At 39.2% G+C, this 23,489-nt stretch overlaps 1 protein-coding gene across 1 annotated transcript; it reads right to left on the bottom strand.

Moving 5' to 3' along the window:
- Positions 1-5,638: 5,638 nt before the first annotated feature.
- On the bottom strand, positions 5,639-9,364 carry LOC117825497 (extracellular calcium-sensing receptor-like). The gene is made up of 10 exons (XM_034701369.1): positions 9,261-9,364; positions 8,810-9,113; positions 8,584-8,670; positions 8,373-8,480; positions 8,061-8,240; positions 7,450-7,833; positions 7,106-7,336; positions 6,873-6,996; positions 6,297-6,769; positions 5,639-6,216 (listed from the first exon to the last, which is right to left on the bottom strand). Exons 1-10 carry the CDS (start codon positions 9,317-9,319, stop codon positions 5,776-5,778), a joined length of 2,391 nt encoding a protein of 796 aa, XP_034557260.1. The 5' UTR covers positions 9,320-9,364; the 3' UTR covers positions 5,639-5,775.
- Between the last annotated feature and the right edge of the window lie 14,125 nt (positions 9,365-23,489).

The raw sequence follows: 23,489 nt of genomic DNA, 5'->3' as shown, positions 1-23,489 counted from the left end.
ACCAAGTGCTGGGTCACTCCAGAGCTGAACACAGATTCCCAGAGTAGAGCAGGACAGTGCGAGTCAACTGTAGCTGGAAGACATGATCTGCCACTGGGGACAACAGTGGAGAATTGTCTAGCTAAATGCATAGTGCCTCCTAAAGAGCTGGGTCTTTAGCTGTCTTTTGAAAGTAGAGAGGGACTCTGCAGATCGAATGGAGTTGTAATGTATAGTTAGTGGGTGATTATGTGGATTAAAATCTGGGCAACCACCCACTCACTCACTATATATTATCCAGCTTATTGTATAGCTACCAAGACACAAACAATTTGACAGAATATTGATTTGATGATTGTAGTGATGTTGAAATGATCTCTCTGATCCCACAGTCAGTAACACTACGATGCTACTCGATCTTATCAGCCTCCTTGCAGGACTACTAAACATTTAATCAAGTCAACTCCGGTCAAGTCAAAAAAGACAAGCTTTTTTCTTATGATTCACATTGAACATTTTAAATTGAAGGTCAAGGCGACTTCAGCAGGAATATTTATGTGGAATGTCCTGCCCTCATCCAGCTTTCTTCCTTCTCTTTGCAGTTGACACACTTATTATAAACTCAAATGAGGCAGATGTTACAACTTTTGGCATTGCTACTATTATCATCACCCAATTACGGTTTAAGTTTCTATATCAACCAGAACTTCGGAGATGCACTTGCCAGCTCTGTGGTCATAGCTTGGATTGCAGGACAAAATGTTGCTTCATTTTTCCCCTATCAGGGATGGATGGGGCCCAGTGGCTCCTCAGGCTGCTCTCACATTATGTAACTGTCTGGGAATCAGATCGCTGGGGACAAGTGTTTCAAAATAGATGGTGCAAATGTAATTGTATTTGTCTTACTATGTGATACTGGGTTTGGCGGTAGTTCATTTCTTGGTCATGTGTAACTGTCTTTATTTCCTGACTCTCAACACCATCCTGAGACAGACACATGTTTTTGCCACAGTGTCAACAGGCAGGGGTTAAAACTGCCAGACACCTTTTGGCAGATGATTTGATATGACTTGTGACATCAGGTTGTTCCTGCTGAGAATAAGTCCCTGTGTTATGGGGTTTTGATCAATCAGAATCAAGCGGTTTCACAGTCGGGTTATAACTACATTTAACCCTCCTGTTATGTTCCGGGTTAGATTGACCCATTTCAAAGTTCAAAAATAAAAAAATAGATTGTTAAAAGTATTTTTTTGGTATGAAACGTCTTCTGCTTGGCTTAATTAGCCTAATCAACATAAAATAAAAATGGCTGATTTAACAAATTTGCAAACCCCCCCCCCCCTTGCATGTTTATGTTACATAGATACTGTTTGTAGGTTAACTTGACCCGGCAGTAAAAGTGGAGGCTAAAAGGGGTAAGAAGTGTCAAATACTAATTGTTTCTTTGCAACTGTGTGACATATTTCACCCCAATCACAAACACACACATGAAAAACAAATGAATTATCCTCATTGAACTATGATCTGTGAGAATTAAAGAGAACACCATTGCACTAAATATTCATTTAAATGGTTAGTAATGGAGTTTATAATGAGATTAAAAAAATGTTTATTGGGATTTTTTGGGTTCTGACACTTTTGGATAATTAAATATGCCCCCAGGTCAACTTAACCCAGGAACATTATTGCTGTTCCTGAGAAATAAACATAACAGGAGGGTTAAATACTGTTTTCTACTCTGCCAGTGTTATCATCACACAATTGTATCAACTCTAGCTGTTGAGTGCAGAAAGAAAATATTCAAATATGATTGTGTGCATAAATGGAAATAACATATGTCATCGTTTTAACAGCTCATGACTTACTGTGAAGCCACATGAGAGCCCATCATAAACATTCTGTCAGACAGTGAAAGTGTGAGTGTTTGCGTCGCACACTGTGAGAATTGCTCAATCACACACTTATAATTCAGCATGTGAATCTCTGTATCTCTCGACTGCATTCTTTTGCCACATTTCTTATCAGTCCTCCAATTTTAGAACACTCAAACATGGATCTGATTTCCTAATTAGATTAGCATAGTGACTCATACCATACAAGAAAAAAAAGACATCATCACTGCAGCTTCTTCAATTTTATAGCAGTTCTGAAAACCTCCAGATCATACCCTGCTCTATATAATGTAGGCCACCTCGTGGGCCTCAGTGAATGGATGCTATTATGGCAAAGACCATTAGGTTTGGGTGCAGTTTCTTTAGTGCGCATCCCCTCTGTGACACTGGCTTTCTCCACATAATGGGTGAAAGACAGTCGGGAAAAAAGTGTATCCGTAAAGAAATGGTTTCAAGAAAGGAAAATTACAGACAGCAAGGATTATGGTGAAAGAGAAACCATCAGCATGAAAAGAGAATTCAAGTAAATGCATCATTCTGTGTAAGGCATATCCTTCACTCAGCGTAATAGCCTTAGATAATCATTATGCAAAGTCACTTATATGAGCATTCCCCTTACATCCTTACACCTTATTCTACGTCCTGTCTTTTAATGCTGTCATTAGTGCATTACATGCAGTTTATTCTGACAGGTGCAGAAGACTTATTGTACCTCACAGTAAATGTAATAACACTACAGCCGCACTAAATGGCCCTTTATGTTCAGCTTTTTTAAGGCTGTGGAACATTAATTCAACTTTATGGTCCTGTTTGAGTAACACAAATATCTAGTCATTTGAATTTGCTTTATGTTGTCAAGCATCTAGTTGTGAATATCTTTCCCTTTGTTAATGTATTATTTCAAATTTTCATATTTCCCATCGTTTTTCAGTTATTTTGTCCTTTGAATCAGAAATCCAGACTTCAGACTTTCACCTTGTTTCACCTTTGCCTTGAATGTTGCAATGGAAACTTACAATAATTATCCTTGTCAGACTAAAACCGCTGACATAATTTGCTAATCACTGCTTTTTCAATCGTGATTTACTCCCTTAATTAGCTGTGTTTGTTCCAAACGCTTAAAATTAGGTGGGTGGAAAAGTCTCGAGTAGTGTAATTGCCACATTAAAATCACAAGTGGATTCTCTACAGCACTAATAGACAGACACATAACAGAATATTTTCTTTGCACCTATCCAAACCGTCAACTTGAAGATTTAAGTTGTCAGACTTAAGTTCAAGCAACACTTTTCACACTGTCTCCACAAAGTAATCGCTGCAGCCTGCACAGAATTGACATTTACGTCATGGCTGCTGAATTGCCTTGAAAGGTGTTTGTGTGATTTTATCCTCCCTGTATCTCTGTTCCAATCACTGCTTGTACTTAATTTCACCCCAAGATATTGTATCATGACTTCATATTCATAACATGGTGTTTTGCATTACAGCTCATGCCTCTGTCTTCAGTGGGGTAAACACCAATGTGTCATTGAAGGGAACACATCTGGTCAGCATTTGCTCCATGATAGACACACGCACTGATGACAAGTTTGAGTAAATAGCTGCATATAAGGAGACGTCATGACCTTATTACATCTTGTTAGTGTCCCTGTGTTCATCAACACACTGTCAGCAAAGATAAAAATGTATACCATGTCCTGGAGGGGTTTCTTTAAATTCTTGACTTATTGTTCACAGTTGCTCTTTTGATGGGTTTCAGACAGCCACTTCCCTGAACGTTTGTATGCCTTTAAAGGTCCCATATGATGAAAAACACATTTATCCCTCGCCTATACATAAATACTTAAGTCATCCTCCAGACAAACAACCTAGAGAATGTGAAAGCCAAAAAACACTGTTAATGTAGCCCACCTACTGGGAAAACAAGTCCCTGTGGTGATGTAATGAGAGGAGTGATTTGCATAGGCATGCATGCAAAACCACTCCCACTCCCACTCATTGATCAAGTCTGCTTCCTCTTATGCTATTCTGGGTTTTTATCAGTGTGGCAGAGTCAAGATGTCAAAGTTGTTGCAAAAACCACACAAATGTCTAAATTCTGTCTCAGCACTGTTTGATCAAAGAAAACAGTGGTTGCTTTTTATTTTTCACAGCAACGTGTCAGCTGCAGTTGGTGCTAACTTGTGTGTTTGTGCTAACTACTTCACATTAGATTGCTTTGATGAGGGCCAATCACATACAGTTAAACACAAAAGAAAGAAGGTAGGAGTAACAGTCAAGTTTTAATGTACCTCTCAGAGGCATGCTGTTGTAACCACAGATGCAAAATTTCAACATTCCCTCCGCCTGTTCACAGTCAGATTTTGGATCATGTGGCACAGGTTCTTCTTGAATACTCACCATGTTTGTTTTGGTGTTTTTCCGCCTCTGCATCTGTCTGCAAAGGTCTGTCCCCTCCCCCCTCTCACCACATTTAGGCAGACAATCAGTGCAGCTCCTCATTTTAGAACCCCCATCTACTAAAATTACTGTATTTTGATAACATGGTAAGAAACTGAGAGGCTGCATTTTCCCCACAGAAGCGGAACTTGTGATGTTTATTGCAACTGAATTCATAACCTTGTTTAAAAGACTAGGGCATGCTGTATGAAGCTAAAAATACCGTAGTATGTGACCAATAATTTAATGGCTTATTCATCCTTTGAAATACTTTCTCACACAGTGTTTTTCTCATTCAGGCAATTCAAGCATTAAACAGAGATGACTAATTTTTGCGATCTATAAACAATACTCTCAAGGATGACTTTTTGAAATAACACAAAGACACGATATGCAATAAACGAAATCCAACCCCTGTCTCTGTCGAGAGAGGCGACAGACATGAGTTGAGAATAAAAAGGTTGAGAAGAGTGAAGGCTGGAAATACATCTGCACCCCCACAACACCTTTCCCTCCTATCTGTCCCTGATGGACGTCAAAGACATGCTGTCTCTCCATCTTCCAATTTATTCCTCTGCCTTGGGAGGAACAACAGATCAGTCAGTGTTGGATAATCAATGTTAGGATGAGAGCAGCTGTGTTGAGAGGGAGGAAAAATGTCTGTAACTTTAGTTTGTTATTGTAGGGAACAGCCAGGCGTGATGTTTGTATGTAAAGGCCTCTGGAGTATGAGGATTTAATTAACCAATGACAGCTGGGATTTCCACAGCATACCTCAGAGACTCTGGGCCTCGTCATTCTATCTGGAGCCAAATCAGCATGGACACTGCTGCCAAATCTCATTCAGATCTTGCATTTAGCTGTCCTTCACATTCTCAGTGAGGACATCAAAGGAATGTCATGTTGCTGGGACAATAAAAGTATTTGTTTTGAGAAAATTATAATCATTCCTTTTTTGTTTGTTTTCTGTTGACTACCTTTCCATTTTCAAAGGCTTATACACAGACTGTACTCTGGGCTCTAAGGTTAACATCACCTCTGGTTGAAATATTACATTTTGTATCATTTCTGTGATTATGCTACTCGTCTTTATTTATACTTTACAAATAATTCCATGTAGTTAAAGTCAATATGTAACTTAAATAGGGGAACAAATGTGCTAATGTGATGACAACATTATTTTGGGAAAAGTTGTGTTTAAGAGCAAAGAGTTGTAATATCATGGTTGCACATGTGCTTATTATGACAGAATGACAGAAGGTAGCATTGGAAGCACACTGCTACCATCTGGTGGTAAAATGTTATTGTTTATTTTCAATGACAGCAAGCTTATAAATTATGTGTCTGCAACAATTCATGTCACCTCTTCCAAATGATAATATATGGTGAATGAGTTTAAAGGGACCATGTATCTTTGAAAACACCTTTGCAAATACAATAAAAGATGCCTGTAGACATACATCCCCTAAAATTTATCAGAGGAACCTTTGGACATCAGATATTTCCTTGTGTTCTTTTCTGGCCGTAGCAGGATTATATAGCACTTTGGTGCAAAGATGCAGCCCAGTAGTCCATAACTGGAGGCCAAGATTGCAAACACCTCAGTGACTGTGGAGTACTTCCCTGGAGAGCTGATGTAGGCAGGTACAAAGGCTACCCACACTGCGCAGAAAATAAGCATGCTGAAGGTGATGAGTCTGGCCTCGTTGAAGTTGTCTGGGAGCTTCCTTGCCAGGAAGGCCAAGAGAAGGCAGAGGCACGCTAACAGGCCAATGTAGCCCAGGACGAGAGCAAATGCCACAGGTGAACCTTCGTCGCACATAAGAATGACAATGGCGCTCTCACGTGGCATGAGTTTTTGTGGCTTTGGAGGAGCAACAACCAGCCACACGGTACAGATGATAACCTGAAATTAGACACATTAATCTTTAAGCGTTGGAATTATTGCTAACTGGTCAAAGTACTTGACACATCCAATGTTCTTACCTGGACCAGTGTACAAAAGGTGATAATGGCTTTTTGCTGGGCAGGCCCAAACCATTTCATGACATTGCTGCCTGGAAGTGTAGCCCTGAAGGCCATAAGTACTACGATAGTTTTCCCAAGAATACAGGAGATACAGAGGACAAAGATGATGCCGAATGCTGTGTGTTTCAGCATGCAGGACCACTCAGAGGGCCGGCCAATGAAGGTCAGAGAACACAGGAAACATAGAGCCAAAGAGAAGAGCAGCAAGAAGCTGAGTTCAGAGTTGTTTGCTCTGACAATAGCAGTGTTTCTGTGACAAGAGAATATGAGAACCACTACACAGGTGCAGAAGCAGCCAATAAGGGAAATGGCCATCAGGGTGATGCCCATGGTGTCGCTGAAGGAGAGGAACTCCACCTGTTTGGAGATACAGACGGTCCTCTCGTCGTTGGACCAAAACTCTGGAAGGCAGCGCACACACTCTATGGCATCTACAGAAAAGACAAGAAGACTTTTGCTGCCACAGTTTTGTTTTACCTCTGCGAATGTAGGTCAGATTCTCTGGCATAATTTTGGCAGCTAGCCTTTCCTTACCAGTCTGATTGCTAATCTCCCCAGCTGTACAAACCACACAATCATGGCAGCAGATAGGGAAGTGAGGTCTAATCGCCTTTCGCGTACCTGGGGGACAGATGCTGCTGCATACTGATAAGGGAACCTAAGTAAAACAGAAAAAGCATACTACTCTAGTCACAACACAGTCACATAATGAAAATCTCAAGCACAGAATACCATCTACAATTGCATTATTCTGTTAAGAGCCCTACTTCAGTTTTGTTGCCATTCCAAACAATTCTCTGTTCTTGAATCTGAAGTTTTTGCTTTCCAACAATAGTCGTCTCATCAAATTTGCCAATAGTGACAAACTCCATTTCCCCGTTTGGTCTCAGCTGCCAGTTAACCAGGTCATATATGGCTGCAGGGTCACCATTCTCATCAAACTTGGTTTCATCACCGAATGAATTCAAGTATTCCACCTGTTTTATGTAATGAAGCAGCTGAGAAAGAGAAAGTGGAAACAATCACCCTGAAGCAAAACGTATAAATGTTTTAGCATCGTTATTCTCTTTTGCAATCCAGACTGAGATAGAGAACACTATTTCTTTTTCACCTGCCATGGCTGGATATTGTCAATATCTGCACAGGCCTGCAGAGGAAATGGCCCTTTTCCTTTCACACAGCTCCTCATAGTCTTGATTGCATGAGAAATAGCGTACACCGCTTTATACACATTGTAGGAAATCCTTAGCTGTGACACATCAGAATAGATATTTGTCACATTCCCTAACTCTTCCTCTCCAGAGCATGAAGGTTTCCCCTCATCCTTAAGTTCTGTACCTTCAGCAAGCAAACCCAGGTTGCACTGGAACACCTCCTCCCAGAAGGGTACCAGGAAGGGATCGCTAAGGGCGTCTGGGTTTGAGGGGTGCAAGCGAAGCAGAAATTCTTGCAATCCTGGGATGTTTGCTCTTCGGATGGCAAATCCCATTGAACCCTGGAGGATGCTGTGGTACTTTTTAGGGGTGGAAAGGACAGCAGCTGTGCTCCAAGCCTCACTGGCCAGCCACTGGATACCAGTGAGCCCCTCTCTAAATTCAAGGAATGGCAATTTTATAGATGACATTTGGGAGGGGAAAAACACATCATGAATTCAAACTTGGTAAACCTCAGTTTTAAAACAAACAAAACAGAAACATAATGTGATGGATTCAAAACATATACAGTAGTATCATGCCTGAGTGCTTCATCAAACAGTGCAGCTGTGTCTTGTTCCACGGCAAACACAAGAATCACACGTGTCCCTGAAGAACGGATTTTGGAAATGATGGATGAAATGGCAGCCTGTCCTCGGTTCTTTGGGATGATCTCATGAAGAGCAATACAGGCACCAAGCTTTCTAACCTGAAAGAGCAGTTAAGAAGATGCATAACCACTTATTTCTTCTAATTTTCCCTGTTTGTTCAATCAGTTGTATATTGAAAATGATTAAATATTGATGCATTCTGAAACTTTATTCAAGGGCCTGTGGCTTACCTCATCAGCAAAAATGTTAGCCCCTCCGCGGCCATAGGCATCATCTCCTGCAATCACTCCCACCCAAGTCCAGCCAAAATGCTGGACCAGTTGAATGAGTGCATCAACCTGATTGGGAGACCGAGACATAGAGAGGGACAGGGTACTTTAGAGTGATTCATGGAGGTTGTTACATTTCAAGCAATCTCTTGGATGGTCTTCTGTCTCTTACCTGAAAAAAGTCGCTCGGCATAGTCCTTAAAAATGCAGGAAACTGATTCTTGTCACTGAGACAGGCACAGCTGGAGAAATAACTAACCTGGATGGAAGAAAAGAAAATGTCAATACAGGGTAATCGTAAATCTACATTGATCTGTTATAGGAAACAACATACTGACTGTTCATTTCGTTCATTTTCGATCTCTACACAGAAGTGACAGAAGCTGTGACAACTTTACCTGTGGCACCTGGAAGACCCCCAGAAAACGAGCCACAACGAGAGACTGAGTGGAGCCTCCATCTCCTATCACTGCTGGTACAGTTCCATGACATGTCCCATTACCCCCTGTCTCTCCCTTGACCCCTGAACCCTTTTCACTACCCATTAACTCCATGGCAGCCTTCAGTGCCTGATGGGGTGTACTGCAAGAATCATAGATCTTATAACCAAGAGTGATGTTAGGAATCAGTTTGGCCTCTTTGTTGATCTCCTCGATAGCAAAGATCATAGTTTGCATCCAACGAAATGTCCGGAAGTTAAATCTGAGAGGAAAAACAGGATGGATAAAAGCCTTACAGAAAAAATCTACTCTCTCAACTCTCAACTTTGGACACAACAAACACTGATGTCCTGAAATTACAGCCACTTAATTTCAATTGCAAAGTTTCAGCTACTAGAAAGCGGCTTACCTGGTGCAATGTGTGGGAGGAGGCCTAGAGGTGAAGGACAGACTTGGCTCCACCACCATGTCATGCAGAGAGAAGAGTCCCCCCAAAACGATGTCCCCCTTTTTTTCAAGTACAGGTAAGGACATTGAGCCTGGGATGATATTGCATTGCTGGCTCTGGTCTTGGTGAGACTTGTATGGGAAAATTACACACCACAGGAGACTCAAAATAACAAGCTGAGTCATTCTCAATGAAGGACTAAGCTCATATGATCTCCTCCAGAAATGATTCGCCATTGGTCCTTTGGCTAATTCAGCATACCCTTAAATTGTAAGTGCAGCTTAAATCCACAACAAAGATGCTTGGAGAACAAATAAAAGCTGGGTAATCAATCAAACAAGCATTCTGTAAACTAATAAGGCCTGGAAACAAAAGATAGTGCACATAGATCAGTACTGTGATGAACAGTAATGTTGAATGCATACATAATCTACAGTCCATAAGGAAAAATCATTTTTAAATCCAATTCATTAAGAAAAAGCATCTCATCATCAACATACAATGACAAGATAAACTCTATTTAAGGCAAACTCTGCATCTTCCTATTGTTTACACAGCCCAGGCAAGCGCGCCAGTCTCAAGTACCAAGTAAGACATGCTGTCATGTAGCCTATATATATACTTAAAGCCTCATTTCCCCCTGGGTTTCCGATCAATGGAAAAGGAACCCATGGCTTCACAGTAAGTAACAACAATAACAAGTCAGTGGAGTGAGCACTTGACCATAATGCAGAAAGACATGAGCTGTGTCATGTGGCAATGTCATGCCTGACTAGGCCCAACTCACTTTTCAGTGATGTGAAGAGGCAGGCAGGAGGCCTGTGTCACAAGGGGGGCTGCTTGTCTAAGTTACAGACCTTTCAAACACATTCACTCAGAGAGACACATACAGGAAAACAAACCTTAAACACACAGGTGCACCGGTGAGGTTAACTGAGCATGATCTGTAAGAATTGTGCACAGTTCCAAATTCTCCCTCTGGGCAACAGCATCTGTAAATACAATGTTCATTTTCACTGTTGTGCCATGTGACAAACAACTTTACGTGCCAATTATACATGATGACAAGCCAATCACTATAATTCTCTTTAAGTGTCTAGCAAAAATAGAATCATATATCTTAGACAACTTTTACAACTTAATGACACAAAATGTGAAGTTAATTTGATCACCCCTCATCAAAAATAAATCTAGCCATTCTAAATTTAGGTGAATTAAGAAATGATGTTGAGCCCTAAGCCAAAAACCTTGGTCTCACTTTAGAGCAGAACTTTTTTGTTTTGGAAGAGAGTTGTGCAAGTCCCTGATGTCAGACAAAGATCTTGAGAAGCTAACCCACATTTCTATTTCCTCCTGCTTCCACTACTAAAATTCAGTATACACCTCTCATCTCTTCAGAAATCTATCAACCCCTTCAGACAGTTCAAAATGCAGCAGCTTTTAACTAGAACCAACAAATGTGCCTGCATCACCTTTATTTTAGCATATCTACATTGGCTACTTGTTCTAAGGATTGATTTTATGAGTCTTGTAATCACATTTGTGACACAACATTTATTCTAAATTATCATTAGTATAAAGACTGAGCTTGTCTGGAACTGCTGCTAGGCAGTGGATGTCATATAAAGTGTGTAAAATCCTTTGTTAAAACATTTTCTATGGACATTTTTCAGATGTTGATACATTTGAAAATTAAAAGTAAGCAGGATGAGATTTTTCTTGTCCAAAATGCTACTTACTTATGTGCAAGTTAAAATAAGCAAAGTACTGCTTTGGCCACTGTGGGCACCATAATTGGTACAAACCAAAAGCTCTTCATATGTTTCATTTTTTTTCAACAAACTGTGTGTCTTCTATCTTTTCTCAGGAGTTAATCAGGTTTAATATGGTGAAAATAATTACTTGTTGTGGTTTCTGACATCATTAGTGAGACTTAACCCTCAGGCTATAAAGCACAGCGCTAGAGAGTGTGTCACAAAGACAATTTTGTTACATGTTGTTATGCCTCGGGTCATGTAGGTTTCCTTATTCACTTAATATGTCCCTTTGTGACAGTCAGGAGAGGAAGGACAGAGGGGTACAAAGAGTAAGAGTTATGAAACACTGATTTCCTTTTCTTGTAAGTCAGCCATTCACAAAACCAGAGGCCCAATGACTCCATGCTCTCAGGGGATGAGTGTACCCTCATTGTTTCTGAAACAAGATGATTATAAGTGAACATTACCCAGATTGCAACTGTATCACAATAGTCTTTACAGGGATATGTGATACAACTAATTAATTCCTCTGAGGATTGGATGTGCCACTGAATTCTGTCAGACCCTGTACAGATGGAAAAAGACAGAGAGACAGAGTAAAAAAAACAAAACAAGCTGACAGACTGATATAGAAAGAGCAGTGAGAAATGTGGATTGAATTGGTAATCCAAAAAATACTTGAGACAATAAATAAGAAAACTAGATGTGTTTGTTGAGATAGAGCACTGATTAATCAGAAAGAGACATGCAGGCAGTTCGACAGACAGACAGACAGACAGACAGGAGATGTTTACTGGGAGAAAACAAAGAAACAAGAAAGGCAATCTGACAAACAATAGGAGGGAAACAAAAAACAGGAAGTAGAGATGACCATGAATACAGATAAACAAAAAGCTTCAGTCAAACTTGTCATCTTTTTTGCTGCAACAAACCCGATGTACTGTATATGTACACTGTTTGAGAAACTCCTTTAAATTCTTAATGCAAAAATTATAACTGTTTCTAATTCGAGATATGAAATATGTTCACACTTGAGTCTTTGTTGACCCTGTTTTGAGCCTGAGTTTATAGATATAGGAATCTGAGTGGTTATAGGTCATCAGAACACCTTTCTCTCTTGAGAAACTGCCCAGTTACACTCACATCTAGGGCTGTCGCAATAACCGATATTTACAATTACCGTCGAGTGTTGAGTGACAGTGACTGCAAAAGGAAGAAAATGAAAAATGTGAATAAGCTGAAGACACGATTAATGGATATTAAGCCAAAGAGATCAGAGTGGATAGTTGTCTGTGGTCTCAAACACACGCTCTCCATCCCTGATTGAGTTGGCATATTGTTGTCAGATATTGTGCGTTGTGGATGTTTTGTTACCAGTTCATCTAGTACCCTTTTCACTATCCATTATCAGTGCACTTGTTCTTTCTTACATTTTTGTTGTATAATTATGGTAACAGACTTTCTCTGTTCACTTTCCTATGCTTGTATTTTGCCATGGAACAGGTGAATGTTGCAGTTGAAGATTGTGTCGACTGATTCAATTCATTTTTCCCCAAAGTTTTCGATGAATATTGTGATGATACAGTTATCGTGATTTTCTTTTGGCTACAATTATCATGAGGCAAAATGTTAATATTGTGACAGCCCTAATCACAACTATATAGGAAGATATTTAACTAAGGGACTATTTTGGGGAACCAAATTAACTCAGACCATTAGGGCAGCAGTTTCAAAAACTTTCTGGGTATGGATTCAATCTGAGGAGGCTGTCCTGAAAAAACTTTGAAAAGAGGGTTACTAAGTGCTTATCGTGTTAAAGCAGTAGACTATGTAAAAATCAAAGTGCTCTTAAATACTTCAATTTAACTACAGAGGAAGACAAGCTGCAGCCCTATCCATTGTGGATGGTCTGTGTTTTTCCTGTTGGTGTTTTTCAGTATTTTTATAGCTTATGCCCCGTCAGAGTAAAGGCATTTATCCTTGGCTTCAGCAAGGGTACCTGAAGATAAACCTACGGCTTCTATATCTCTGAAGAAAAACTTTAGTTACCCTTGGAAAGACGATCAGACAACTTTGGGGATATGCAAATCCATGTAGCTGGGTTTTAATTTCAACTACTGAGAACTTCTCAGTATAGCAGCTAATCTTGAAATCTTGAAATGCTCCATGCTTGGCCGGTCCTCAGCTAGTCCCCTGGTCTCCTCTTGCACTTGTGCTTGAATTACCTTTACAGGCAAATTAGATGTCAAAACCACCTCAACTGAGCAATGAGCTTTCTTAAAGTTTCTTTTAGATGTCTGAATTTCTCACTTCTTTCAATTTCCACCAGTCTATACATCTTGCAAAATAATAACATTTGGCAGCTCCTTATCATGATCATATGCATTTGATTTGTACACAGCACTTATGACCAGTGATGAAATTGACTTGTAAATCAAGAGCCTAAAAGCAAAGATGCAATCCTGAGACCATTATACTGGGAACGATCCAATCCTTGGCAGATGAATCAGTCACAAGGCACAAACCTGGCAGGGCCCAGCTTCCACTAAGAATGTGTTTGAATTTCTGCCAAGCACTGCTCTCATTTCAATGATGGAAGGACAAATGACTCATGGTAGAACCAAATACAGTGGTATTATCCCACACAAGAGGACATGGATTCAAATGATCTCTAAGTCAACAACATAAATGTTGGAGAACATGGGCAATACTAACATGGCTCATGAAGGCACCATTTGAATGGTGATACAACAATGAAGATGCAACAAATGGTAATGGACTGCCTTTACACAGCACTGATTCACCACTGCCCCCCAGAATAGAAAGAAGTTGCCTCATCCAGTAGCAGCCTAGAAAAAACGTGCCACTGAATTTGATATCCTAATAATCAGAGATCCTTGCCAGGCAAGGCTGCCATTGCCTTCCCTTGACCTCTAGGTTAACTGCAAGTCAACCAAGACAGAACCCATTGCCTCCATCAGATGTATTTAGAATGGGAGCCAAGCTCAGATTGTGAAAAGAGAAGGACAATCTTGTGGCTCAGTGTTACCTTACAACCTTTAGTTCACGTCCAGCAGTGGTGGAGCTGTTACCCTCCCAAGATACTGCAAGTCATGAGAGTATGCCTATCTCCTCAAGATGTGTTCTGTTTACTTGAGATGACTAAGACCATTATTGGTATCCTGCCAGGGATATTGCTGTTGTGGAGACACTTTATATGAGTGAAAGCAGTGCCCACATCCTTGGCAGGAAGACCCAAACATTCTTATGGGACTTAAGGCACTGCCAGGTTTGTGCCTTGTGACAGATTCTTCTGCCAGGGTTTGGATAGCGCCAAGGATTGCATCCCTGCTTTTTGTTAAGTCAAATCTCTTTGTTTATCAGTCAATCTGTCTCATTAATTGTCAAAAGCAATGATTCATTTCCACAATAATAAGGTCATGGAAATGAGCTGCAAAAATGTGTTTTCTCTGCAGGATTTATAGACTTGTAAACACCTGAAAGGAATCGTTGCCCAGTTGACGTAGTTCAGATGTCTGCTTTTGGATGACCTTTCTGATGGCGTCTTTCCAAGCATGTGCTCATGAGGAAGACCTGGGAACAGGCCTAGAGTTATAGCTCTTGTACAGTAAATTGGCCTCAGTTGTGTTTGGTGTTCATCTGACCACCAATAAATACAACACTTTTTTTTGTGAAGTAAAAGTTAAGGGTTGTAGTTTTGATGGATAGAGGCTTCATTCACAATCCTTTCATTTTCACATTCCATGTTAATCAGGACCCTTACACTTTTCACCAATGGAGTGAAGGCAGTTTTCTCATACAGTGCTGGTACTGGTTGAGACCTGTGGTCGGTCACCCTCACTTTATACTCTTAAAACTGGGGCTGAGGGGTAAGAAGCTGCCTGTGCAACAGTCCCAGAACAGAAGGTTCTCTTCAGTACGCATGATCTAATAATTGGATAAGGGAACCACTTATCTTAGTCCACCTTGGCTACTTTCTGCAAAATAGTACCTTTGGTGTTGGCCACTAAAAGAGGACTATAGATTTGCAAATGAAGACTTTTTTAAAACATGAACTATAAGTCTTAACAAGGCCCTGCTCGTTGTCTACATGATTACATGCTGTATGCCTGCAAAGTATTGATAATCTGCAACACAGATTCAGTAAGGTTGGACAACAGCTCAATTGTAGACATTAATGTACTGCAGGTGTGTTGCAAAAGGTCATCTGCAAGAAACACATAAAAAAATTCAACTTCCATAAAGTTCCCTGAAGTTGGCATGAATTCAAAGCCATGGGTTTATCTGTGAACATATTCTAGTTACTGATGCATCACACACTGATAAAATTTGAGCTTGTAAACAATAAAAATAAGCTAGATATTTAAACATAATTTTACAACTCGCCTCAGTACGAAACACAGTTGAGGTGTAAATGTTCACAGATCGCAGTCTATGCCTTGTTCTCTCTCTGCTGATGTGATTCACAACATGCATGAACTGTTAGCAAAAGGAGCATTGCTATGTCTTAGCTTGGTGCTAAGTTTACAAAAATGTGCTAAATTTTAAGATTGGTGGAATACAAAGATAGAGTAAATAAAGGGAAATTAATAAATAAAGGCAAATTTTGTGTAATGTGCTTATTTAGTGTTGGTATTAGCCAGTTTCATGTAAGCTGAACTTGTGTGTTATGCTAATTTAAACCTTTAGGCTACCATGCTGGACAACAGACTGCACTAGTGAGCAGGTGACATGATGCATTTCTACAAGCTTACCATGTGTTTTGATAATGTATTGGCTTTTTATTCATAAAGAAAATAAGGGGGGGGGGGGGATATTTACTAGTGTAGGAGAGTACCCGTACAATTTCATGCAACTATCTCCTTTATTCTTATAATTTGATTTTTTTTTTTTATTGTATTTTGACTTAATTCTTAAAATTTCTACTTTATTGCAACTTTTTATTAAGTGCAAAATAAATACAAAAAACCTTCCTACACTCATTATTTTTTCCCCATCTCTGGTCCTAGAACTCTTCTGTAACTAGACTGTCAGAAATGCATAAATAAACCATTGTACTTGTTATACAAGGATTGTTGCTCATGGCTCTTATTAATTATTTTCAAGGTTTAGAAATAAAAGAGACTTTTTAAAAAAGTAGAAATCTAATCAAATATCAGGACATTGTACCCAATGGCAGACAGTTGATTCTAATGACTTTTTCCTCCTGGGGGAGAAGGTAACACACCTGTTTGTTTACTTATACACAGGAATATCCTTTGAGCATAGTGTTGTTTTAATTTTAATTCTAAATCAGTCATGAAAAACAACAAGCAACGGAGCATACAACACACTCGGGACAACTTTGTTATTGTATTTTTCTGGGAGGAAGGTGGAGTCATGGCATCATCCTAAACCTGCCAATTTACTTTTCGCCCCTTGGGGCTCTAGAGGGGAACATGGGGACAGTGAGGCAAGCAACGACAAGCAAGAGTTTCCGACAAGACTGATGACATCTGGGCCTGAGGCTATGAAACAAGAGTTCACCAGGTGTTATGTTGGAAACTCATTAATTCAGGGTTTTAATGAAAGGTAGGCTCTCTCTTGCAAAGCAAACTCCACATGTTAATTAGCAAGCACATAGAAAAATCGTTAATGAGTACAAGCTACACAAATTAGTTTGATATTGAGTGTATTAAAAATATACTCATGTTAAACAAATCTAGCAAAGACTTCTTAGACTCCATAAATACATTGAAAATGAATGTGAACATTGTTCTTTAGGGCCTCTTCAGAAAGATCATTTATATCTTAATATCATATGACTTAATTTAGCTTCATTTGAACACATTTAGTACATTTCTAACAAATATTAAGTAACATAACAGAAAAAAAATGCCATATGTAATCAGCGATGTGTGTCATTACAACACAAAAACAGAGAAAGTACAAGCCTGTATCCATTTGATCCATGCTGTGCATTACCTGGCTCTAGTAATTGAATTACTTATTACAGCTTTACTAAATGTTCGTCTGCTTCCAAACTATCACTCACCAGTCTCATTTGCAGACATACTTTTCAAGCTTTACTAACTATCTAGTCTAGCTGACACTTGATTGATAACATTGCATTATAACTGGGTAACAGTACAACTGGTCAGAGCAACCAGGATGTCCAACGCCATCTCCAATTCATGATTTATTTGGCTGTAAGACTTACGTAATTGTCCTGCTGTAACATCTGAACTTCCATATGGCAAAATACCTCAGAACCCAAAGGTGATTTTGCACAGATATTTTAAAGTATGACCCATATGTGATGAAATCAGTACTACATATTGTCTGAGCATTGTCACAGCAATGTGCGACATCATATCTGGAGCTTATCTGATCTCAAGAATCGGGTTATTTTGATACTATCAGAATATGGAGTCATGATGTTTTTTCAATATGACTAATGCCGTACACACTTTGCATTTCTGATGTCAGCTCAGTATTTTTATGCTTTAGTGACAAAGAGTGATGATATTCCACATATTTGGTAATAAACCAGCCAAATGCTGGGTCCATATACTTCAAGATTTGACATGGGGGCATATTTGTCTATTCTATTTTGGAATTTGTGTGTAACATTTGACATATCTAGACACACTATATATGTCCCAATACAAAGCCTATTAATTAATCTCCATATATGCTCCTAATATAATCCAGATTCTTGCAAGAATTGAGAGAAAAACTTTGGATTATTGGAGTTTTGGTGCAGTATTTGGAGTGGAAAAGCGTGGTCCACACAGGTCTCCTATATATATTCCAAATATCATGCTAAAAACTTAAAAACCACACAGCCTTCAGGAAAATGAATCAGGCCTACACGAAGCACCACCGAATAACCACAAATCAACTTCTAAATGTCATATTTGCTATGGGAAACTCAGGCTTATAGGCCTTTCCAGGTGTCCACATAATCACCAGACAGCCAGGTGGTAAGCATGAGTGAAAAGACTCATCACAAAGGATGACCTTTCCCAAGTCCTCATGGCTCTGCTGGTCTTTGGCAAACAATGCTCCGCGTGACTTTTTGAGATTTCAGTCCATCTGGGAGTTTGAGTGGTACTTCACATCATGAGATGCTTGTCTTTATTTCTGAAGGTCAAGTAGTGCCATGCTTTAATGATTAGATGTTTATAAATTAATGCATAAGGGAAAGCATAATTCAGATGTGCAGAGAACACACTGATATGGAAAACATCCAGTCTGAAAGAATTATGAGCATTGCCATATAATGACCATTACATTATAAAGGATGCTAACATTATAAAGGATGCTAAATGAACTTTCATAACAGCTGTAATAGCAAAAAATAACACCTTTATGTATCCTATTGTTTCCTTCTGATTTATTTAATAGGTTAAAAACACATCACTATAAATTTGAGTGAAAAATGAATGTTTGCTGCTCTTTAGAAAAACTTATTTTTTTCCCTTTGATGGACTGTGATCACTTAGCTGGCTCACCCAAAGTGGGAAAGAATAGATCATTTTGGGCCTTAAGGACGTGATGTAATCACAAGTGTACTTACAGTTCAATAGAAAATTATCTTTATGATTTGTGACTGTGGTTCTTTATTGCCTTGTATATACCTATGGTTACTGAGTTGTCAGTAAAAACCCTTCACTAAAAGTTACCACTTCTAATAGTTCTACTTCTTACTTATACTTCCTATTGCTATTGTTAACCTAAGTGTACTTGTAGGAAGGTCATTAAACATCATCTGAAGCAACACAACCTCCATCATAACATCTCTCCCTCTTGCTCTTGTTTTTTTTTACTTTAGAGCAATTGCAAAATATTCCCAGCAGAGGGCAACATTGGCCATAATATGGGTATGCCAGATTGGTTAAAATTGTGAATCAGCATAGTACAATTGTATCAATATTAAAGGACTGCAATAAAATAAGTTTAAAAACATATGTTTATATATATAATTTTTCTTACCAGCAGTTTCGGTCAAGTTTGCTGTCATAACAGCTGCACTTCTCCACTATCTCTCCATGTACCACCCAATAAGTGTGAATTACTATTTAAGACAAGCATTTTCAAACTTTTTGGAACAGTTTGGTGAAGGCCTAATCTCTCTTTGAACATTAAGATGCATCAAGAAGGAGACATGAAAACAGAAGTTGAGCATTATAAAACACAGAGCTCTAACCTCAACCAATTTAACAATTTTGGGTTTGAACTGCAGAAAAAAAAAAGGAGTACTGGCCTGTTATTGCAGTATACTGAAGTTTTAAAATGAGAGTGGTCAGAGTGGTATTATATCAAGGTGTATGCAACATTTTAGTAATACCATATAGATCATCATTGGTGTGCTATTACAGATTTAAAGAAAGAAAATGGGATAAAGCATGGGGAGAACTAACAAAGGAGGGTCTCAGGCTTAACTTCTTTTGCCGTTGGTTCAATCTCCCTTATGAAGTAACACGGTCCATGGGTCATCTCATTATCATTGTTATTATGGTTCTTGGCCCACTGCTGCCAAACCTCTGGATATTTCAGGTCTTGTGATGCCTGTACTTTAATTACGTAGGCTAAAGGCCTTGGTAGACCTGATTGTAAATTAATATTTGTCCTTGACATTTACACAGTCAGCGATTATTAAAATCAGCCATGGCAGTCTTGCTCTACAAGGCCAAGATACAAGATAATACAAGATAATTAATAGCCAGTAACCATGTCAGGGAACAGTGATTTGGATAGCTGTGAGGGGTTACATCTTTTATTGTTTGAGGTATGTCAATTTAGTGCTGTTATTAAATATATATATTTTCAATGATATATTTATTGTAGAATCACAATGTAGCCATTAGCTCTATTATCATGACGTCTGATACTGTCTACTGTCTCCTCCTAATCAGCACAAACTCTTTCTGTTTAATGCAGAGCATTTGACATTTGTAGAATCTCATAGATTAGAAACTGTTAAAGAAACAATAGTGTTTTTCAGACATGCAAAGACACCCAACAAGAACTAACCTAACAGAAGAACAAGCAAAGGTCAAAATAGATATATGTCAATAAAAAATATGTTGACATGTAGTTTTTATACATAAAATATGAAGAAGATCATCTATATGTGTATATTACAGTTTTTTTTTTTTTTTTTTTTTTTTTTATCACAATATTAAGGGGGGCTAGGGACTTTTTGGGGGTGTCATCACCCTGCAAGAAATTTTTATCCCCCCCCCTTTTCACATTTTAAAAAGGAAAACATTCACTTTTAGAATCTCTCTATTATTATTATTATTCTTTAAACTTCAATGACTTCAAAATGCAACTTCATGGTCAAACAGAAGTGTCAGATATTCTGCTCCAGGGCAGTCTTGTTAGAGGCCCAAAGTTCACCAGCAGAGATCATGAGAGACTCATGATGCAAGAGCCCTGAAGGGAAGTTTCCAATGTAAACTAAGAGGGTAGGTGTGAAGGCAGACAGGAGACAAAGTGAACTCCAGAGGGAGTCAGTCAGTTGTTAGTTTGTTATGTTTGTGAGTGGGAAGAGCCTAAGGTTAAAGTCATGATCAGACCTGAAGCACTTGCACTTCCCCGAACGTGTTCCAACCAAATCAGCCCCCTGAGGACAAATGCCCTGAAGAGCTTTTAAGTGTTTCATACACTAACAGGTATTCATATAAACACACAAACAACAATTTATTTTTTAATTAAAAAAGACCCCTGCGGTGTATCAGCTGGCTAAACATGTCTTAGACTGCAAAATAACAGTAACACCAAATTAAAAATCCTATGCTCCAATGCCCCACTAAGACAGGTGTGTTGACTTGTTTATTATGATCATTTGTCAAAATTTTAACTTTAATGCCAAATCAAAGAGCTGGATTTCCTAAAAATGATAGTGCTGATAACGGAGCTGAGCCGTAGATATGCCAAAAGTTTACAGTAACTTATGTGTGTGGATGGTAACTGAATAACAACAATAACACCTTTTTGCATTCATTACTTCTTTTCTTTGGAATTTTATATTTAACATTTGGAGAAAGGAAAGAAAATTTCAGAATGAGGTCTTATCTCTTAGATCTCTATATCTATAAGCACATTGCACACGCAGCAAAATACTTCAGCGAAAATAGGTGTATAGTAGTAGGGTTGATTGAGAGAGGATTTCATTGACTACATTTTGAAACACTGAGGCATTAATAGCACCATTAAAAAAGCACCAGAGATGCGTAAAACAAATGAAAATCATAACTAAACATGTGAAGATTTTATAGGGCCCAAGTGTTTTGGTTTAACTTACACAGTTGCCTGCTGTTTATATCCATCCATCCATCCATCCATTATCTTGACCGCTTATCCCGTTAGGGGTCACGGGGGGCTGGAGCCTATCCCAGCTGGCTTCGGGCGGAAGGCAGGGTACACCCTGGACAGGTCGCCAACCTATCACAGGGCGCTGTTTATATCTTTAAACTGAATTTGAGTTTTATGGACAGTTTTCCTCTGAATCTCTGAAGGAAAGTATTGTAAGACCAAACAAGATATAGTACATTTTGGGTCAGGATAGCAAACATCAGATTAGCTTCATAGCCATTTTCAGTACTTTTGGGAGAAAATGACCAACTGACTACAATGACTGCAGACCATTTGGTTTTGCAACTCATATGACTAGGAACTATACTGTCTTGAAATGTCATAGTTTACAGATACAGTTAAGTATACCATACCAGCTGTTGTCACAGCCGCAAAACTTGTCCAGTGGGTTGGTTCATATATTGTGCCAGAGCAAGCCGGACGGCTTCCGTTGTAAGAAGTAAAGCCAATATACTGCCTCAATGGGCACTGGTTACATATGAGTGTGCCCAGAAGCAATCTGTCTGGAAAGCCCTTATACAGGATTTGAGAAACCTGGTTTTGCTACCTGGAGAACTCTGAAAGAAGTCATTTATATGGCATAGATAAAGATAGCATAGATAAAGAAGACGCAGAAATAAAATGCAGATTAGTCTGTCATGCTTCGATCTCTTTACAGCCTGGTTAAAAAAACGGCTTGGCCCAACAACGCTAATCTCTCTAATGGCACACACTGTACGGGGGGTGAATTTTCTTCTAACGTGACGGTTAAGAAGATATTAAGATTATGAGTTTTGCCCAAATAAGGACATGACTGACGTGACTCCCGGTTGGGAACACACAGCCATTGGCTAAGAGGCTCACACTACGTCACACTCTGCCTAGTTGAGTTCCGTATTACCAATATGGCTGCTGCCGTCGATTTGCTTCAAAACAGCTCTTAGGAACAGATGGGTGACGTCACGGATACTACGTCCATATTTTATACAGTCTATGGTAGTAACGTTAAAATAACAGTTGCTTCAGGACTTGTTAGTGGCTGTATTCAGAGCCTGATAGCTGTCAGTAAGCCAACAGTACAGTGCAGCCAACTTGTGTTGCGGCTAACTTAAGCCCTTTACACTTTAGCAGAGCTGCAGGATAAGTTCAACAGAAACAATTTGTCAATGTAAGTTGTGTGGTATTGGGTGCATGTTATAGAGTTGTGTTTATACACATAGGAGCCAGTGAGGCTGGCCCTCATAGACACTCGATCCATCCTTATGTGGTCTGATAGTAAGTTGACCAATAAAATGCCAGAAACTGTCCCACTAAGTGCCCCTACAGTCTTGGTAAAGCTTCCATTGACATGTCTCGATTGGCAGTGTTATACTGTTGCATGTGTGTAATGACTTTGTGTGTATTTGGATATGCCTCTGCCTATTTGCAGCTTGTTTGCTGTTTAGGTAGTCTTTTTGTGTCCTCTTGGTTTTGAATTGCAGCGTTTTTCTGGCCTTGCATATGCTGTAGACTTAACATTTAATTTATGTGTTTATTAATTTGCACAATTTCTGAATTTGCGCCACAGTTCAGCTTATGAAAATTGTTTGGACTGCTGCAGATCAATTAGCCATGTTGGCCACCATAACATTAAGTATGAAACCAAATCAATGACGTTTTTCAGAGTCTTTTAATTGGAGCTTTGATTATTCTAATCAGTGCCATGACATCTGATTCAGTTTTTGCAGATAGTTACTGTGTAGCTACGGTTTTCATATTTCATGAGCTATTGAACAGTTTGATTAAAAAATATGCATTATATGCAGAAAGTTTTGCAGAAAACGCAATCTACAAATTAGGTAGGAGTACACCTTGTACTGTTCTGTCCTGCTCCTCTCTGATTGGTTAGTAAGTGGTCAGTAAACATATAAGTCCAGTTTGATTCAAACCTGACTGGCTCTTCCGTCACCATTAGGGAGGGGGAAAATGCCACATGTGATGACGGGGTTGGTATTAATTGTGGTCCTGTTTGCATGCAGAGCTGCGGAGGGGGACACTCCTTTCTGTCACATACTGGGGACTCCGGAGG

This window comes from Notolabrus celidotus, chromosome 14, assembly GCF_009762535.1.
Source record: "Notolabrus celidotus isolate fNotCel1 chromosome 14, fNotCel1.pri, whole genome shotgun sequence".
NCBI classification, from domain to species: Eukaryota; Metazoa; Chordata; class Actinopteri; order Labriformes; family Labridae; genus Notolabrus; species Notolabrus celidotus.
The sequence above is the reverse complement of the archived record's forward strand: the minus strand, read 5'-3'. Positions and strand labels throughout refer to the sequence as shown.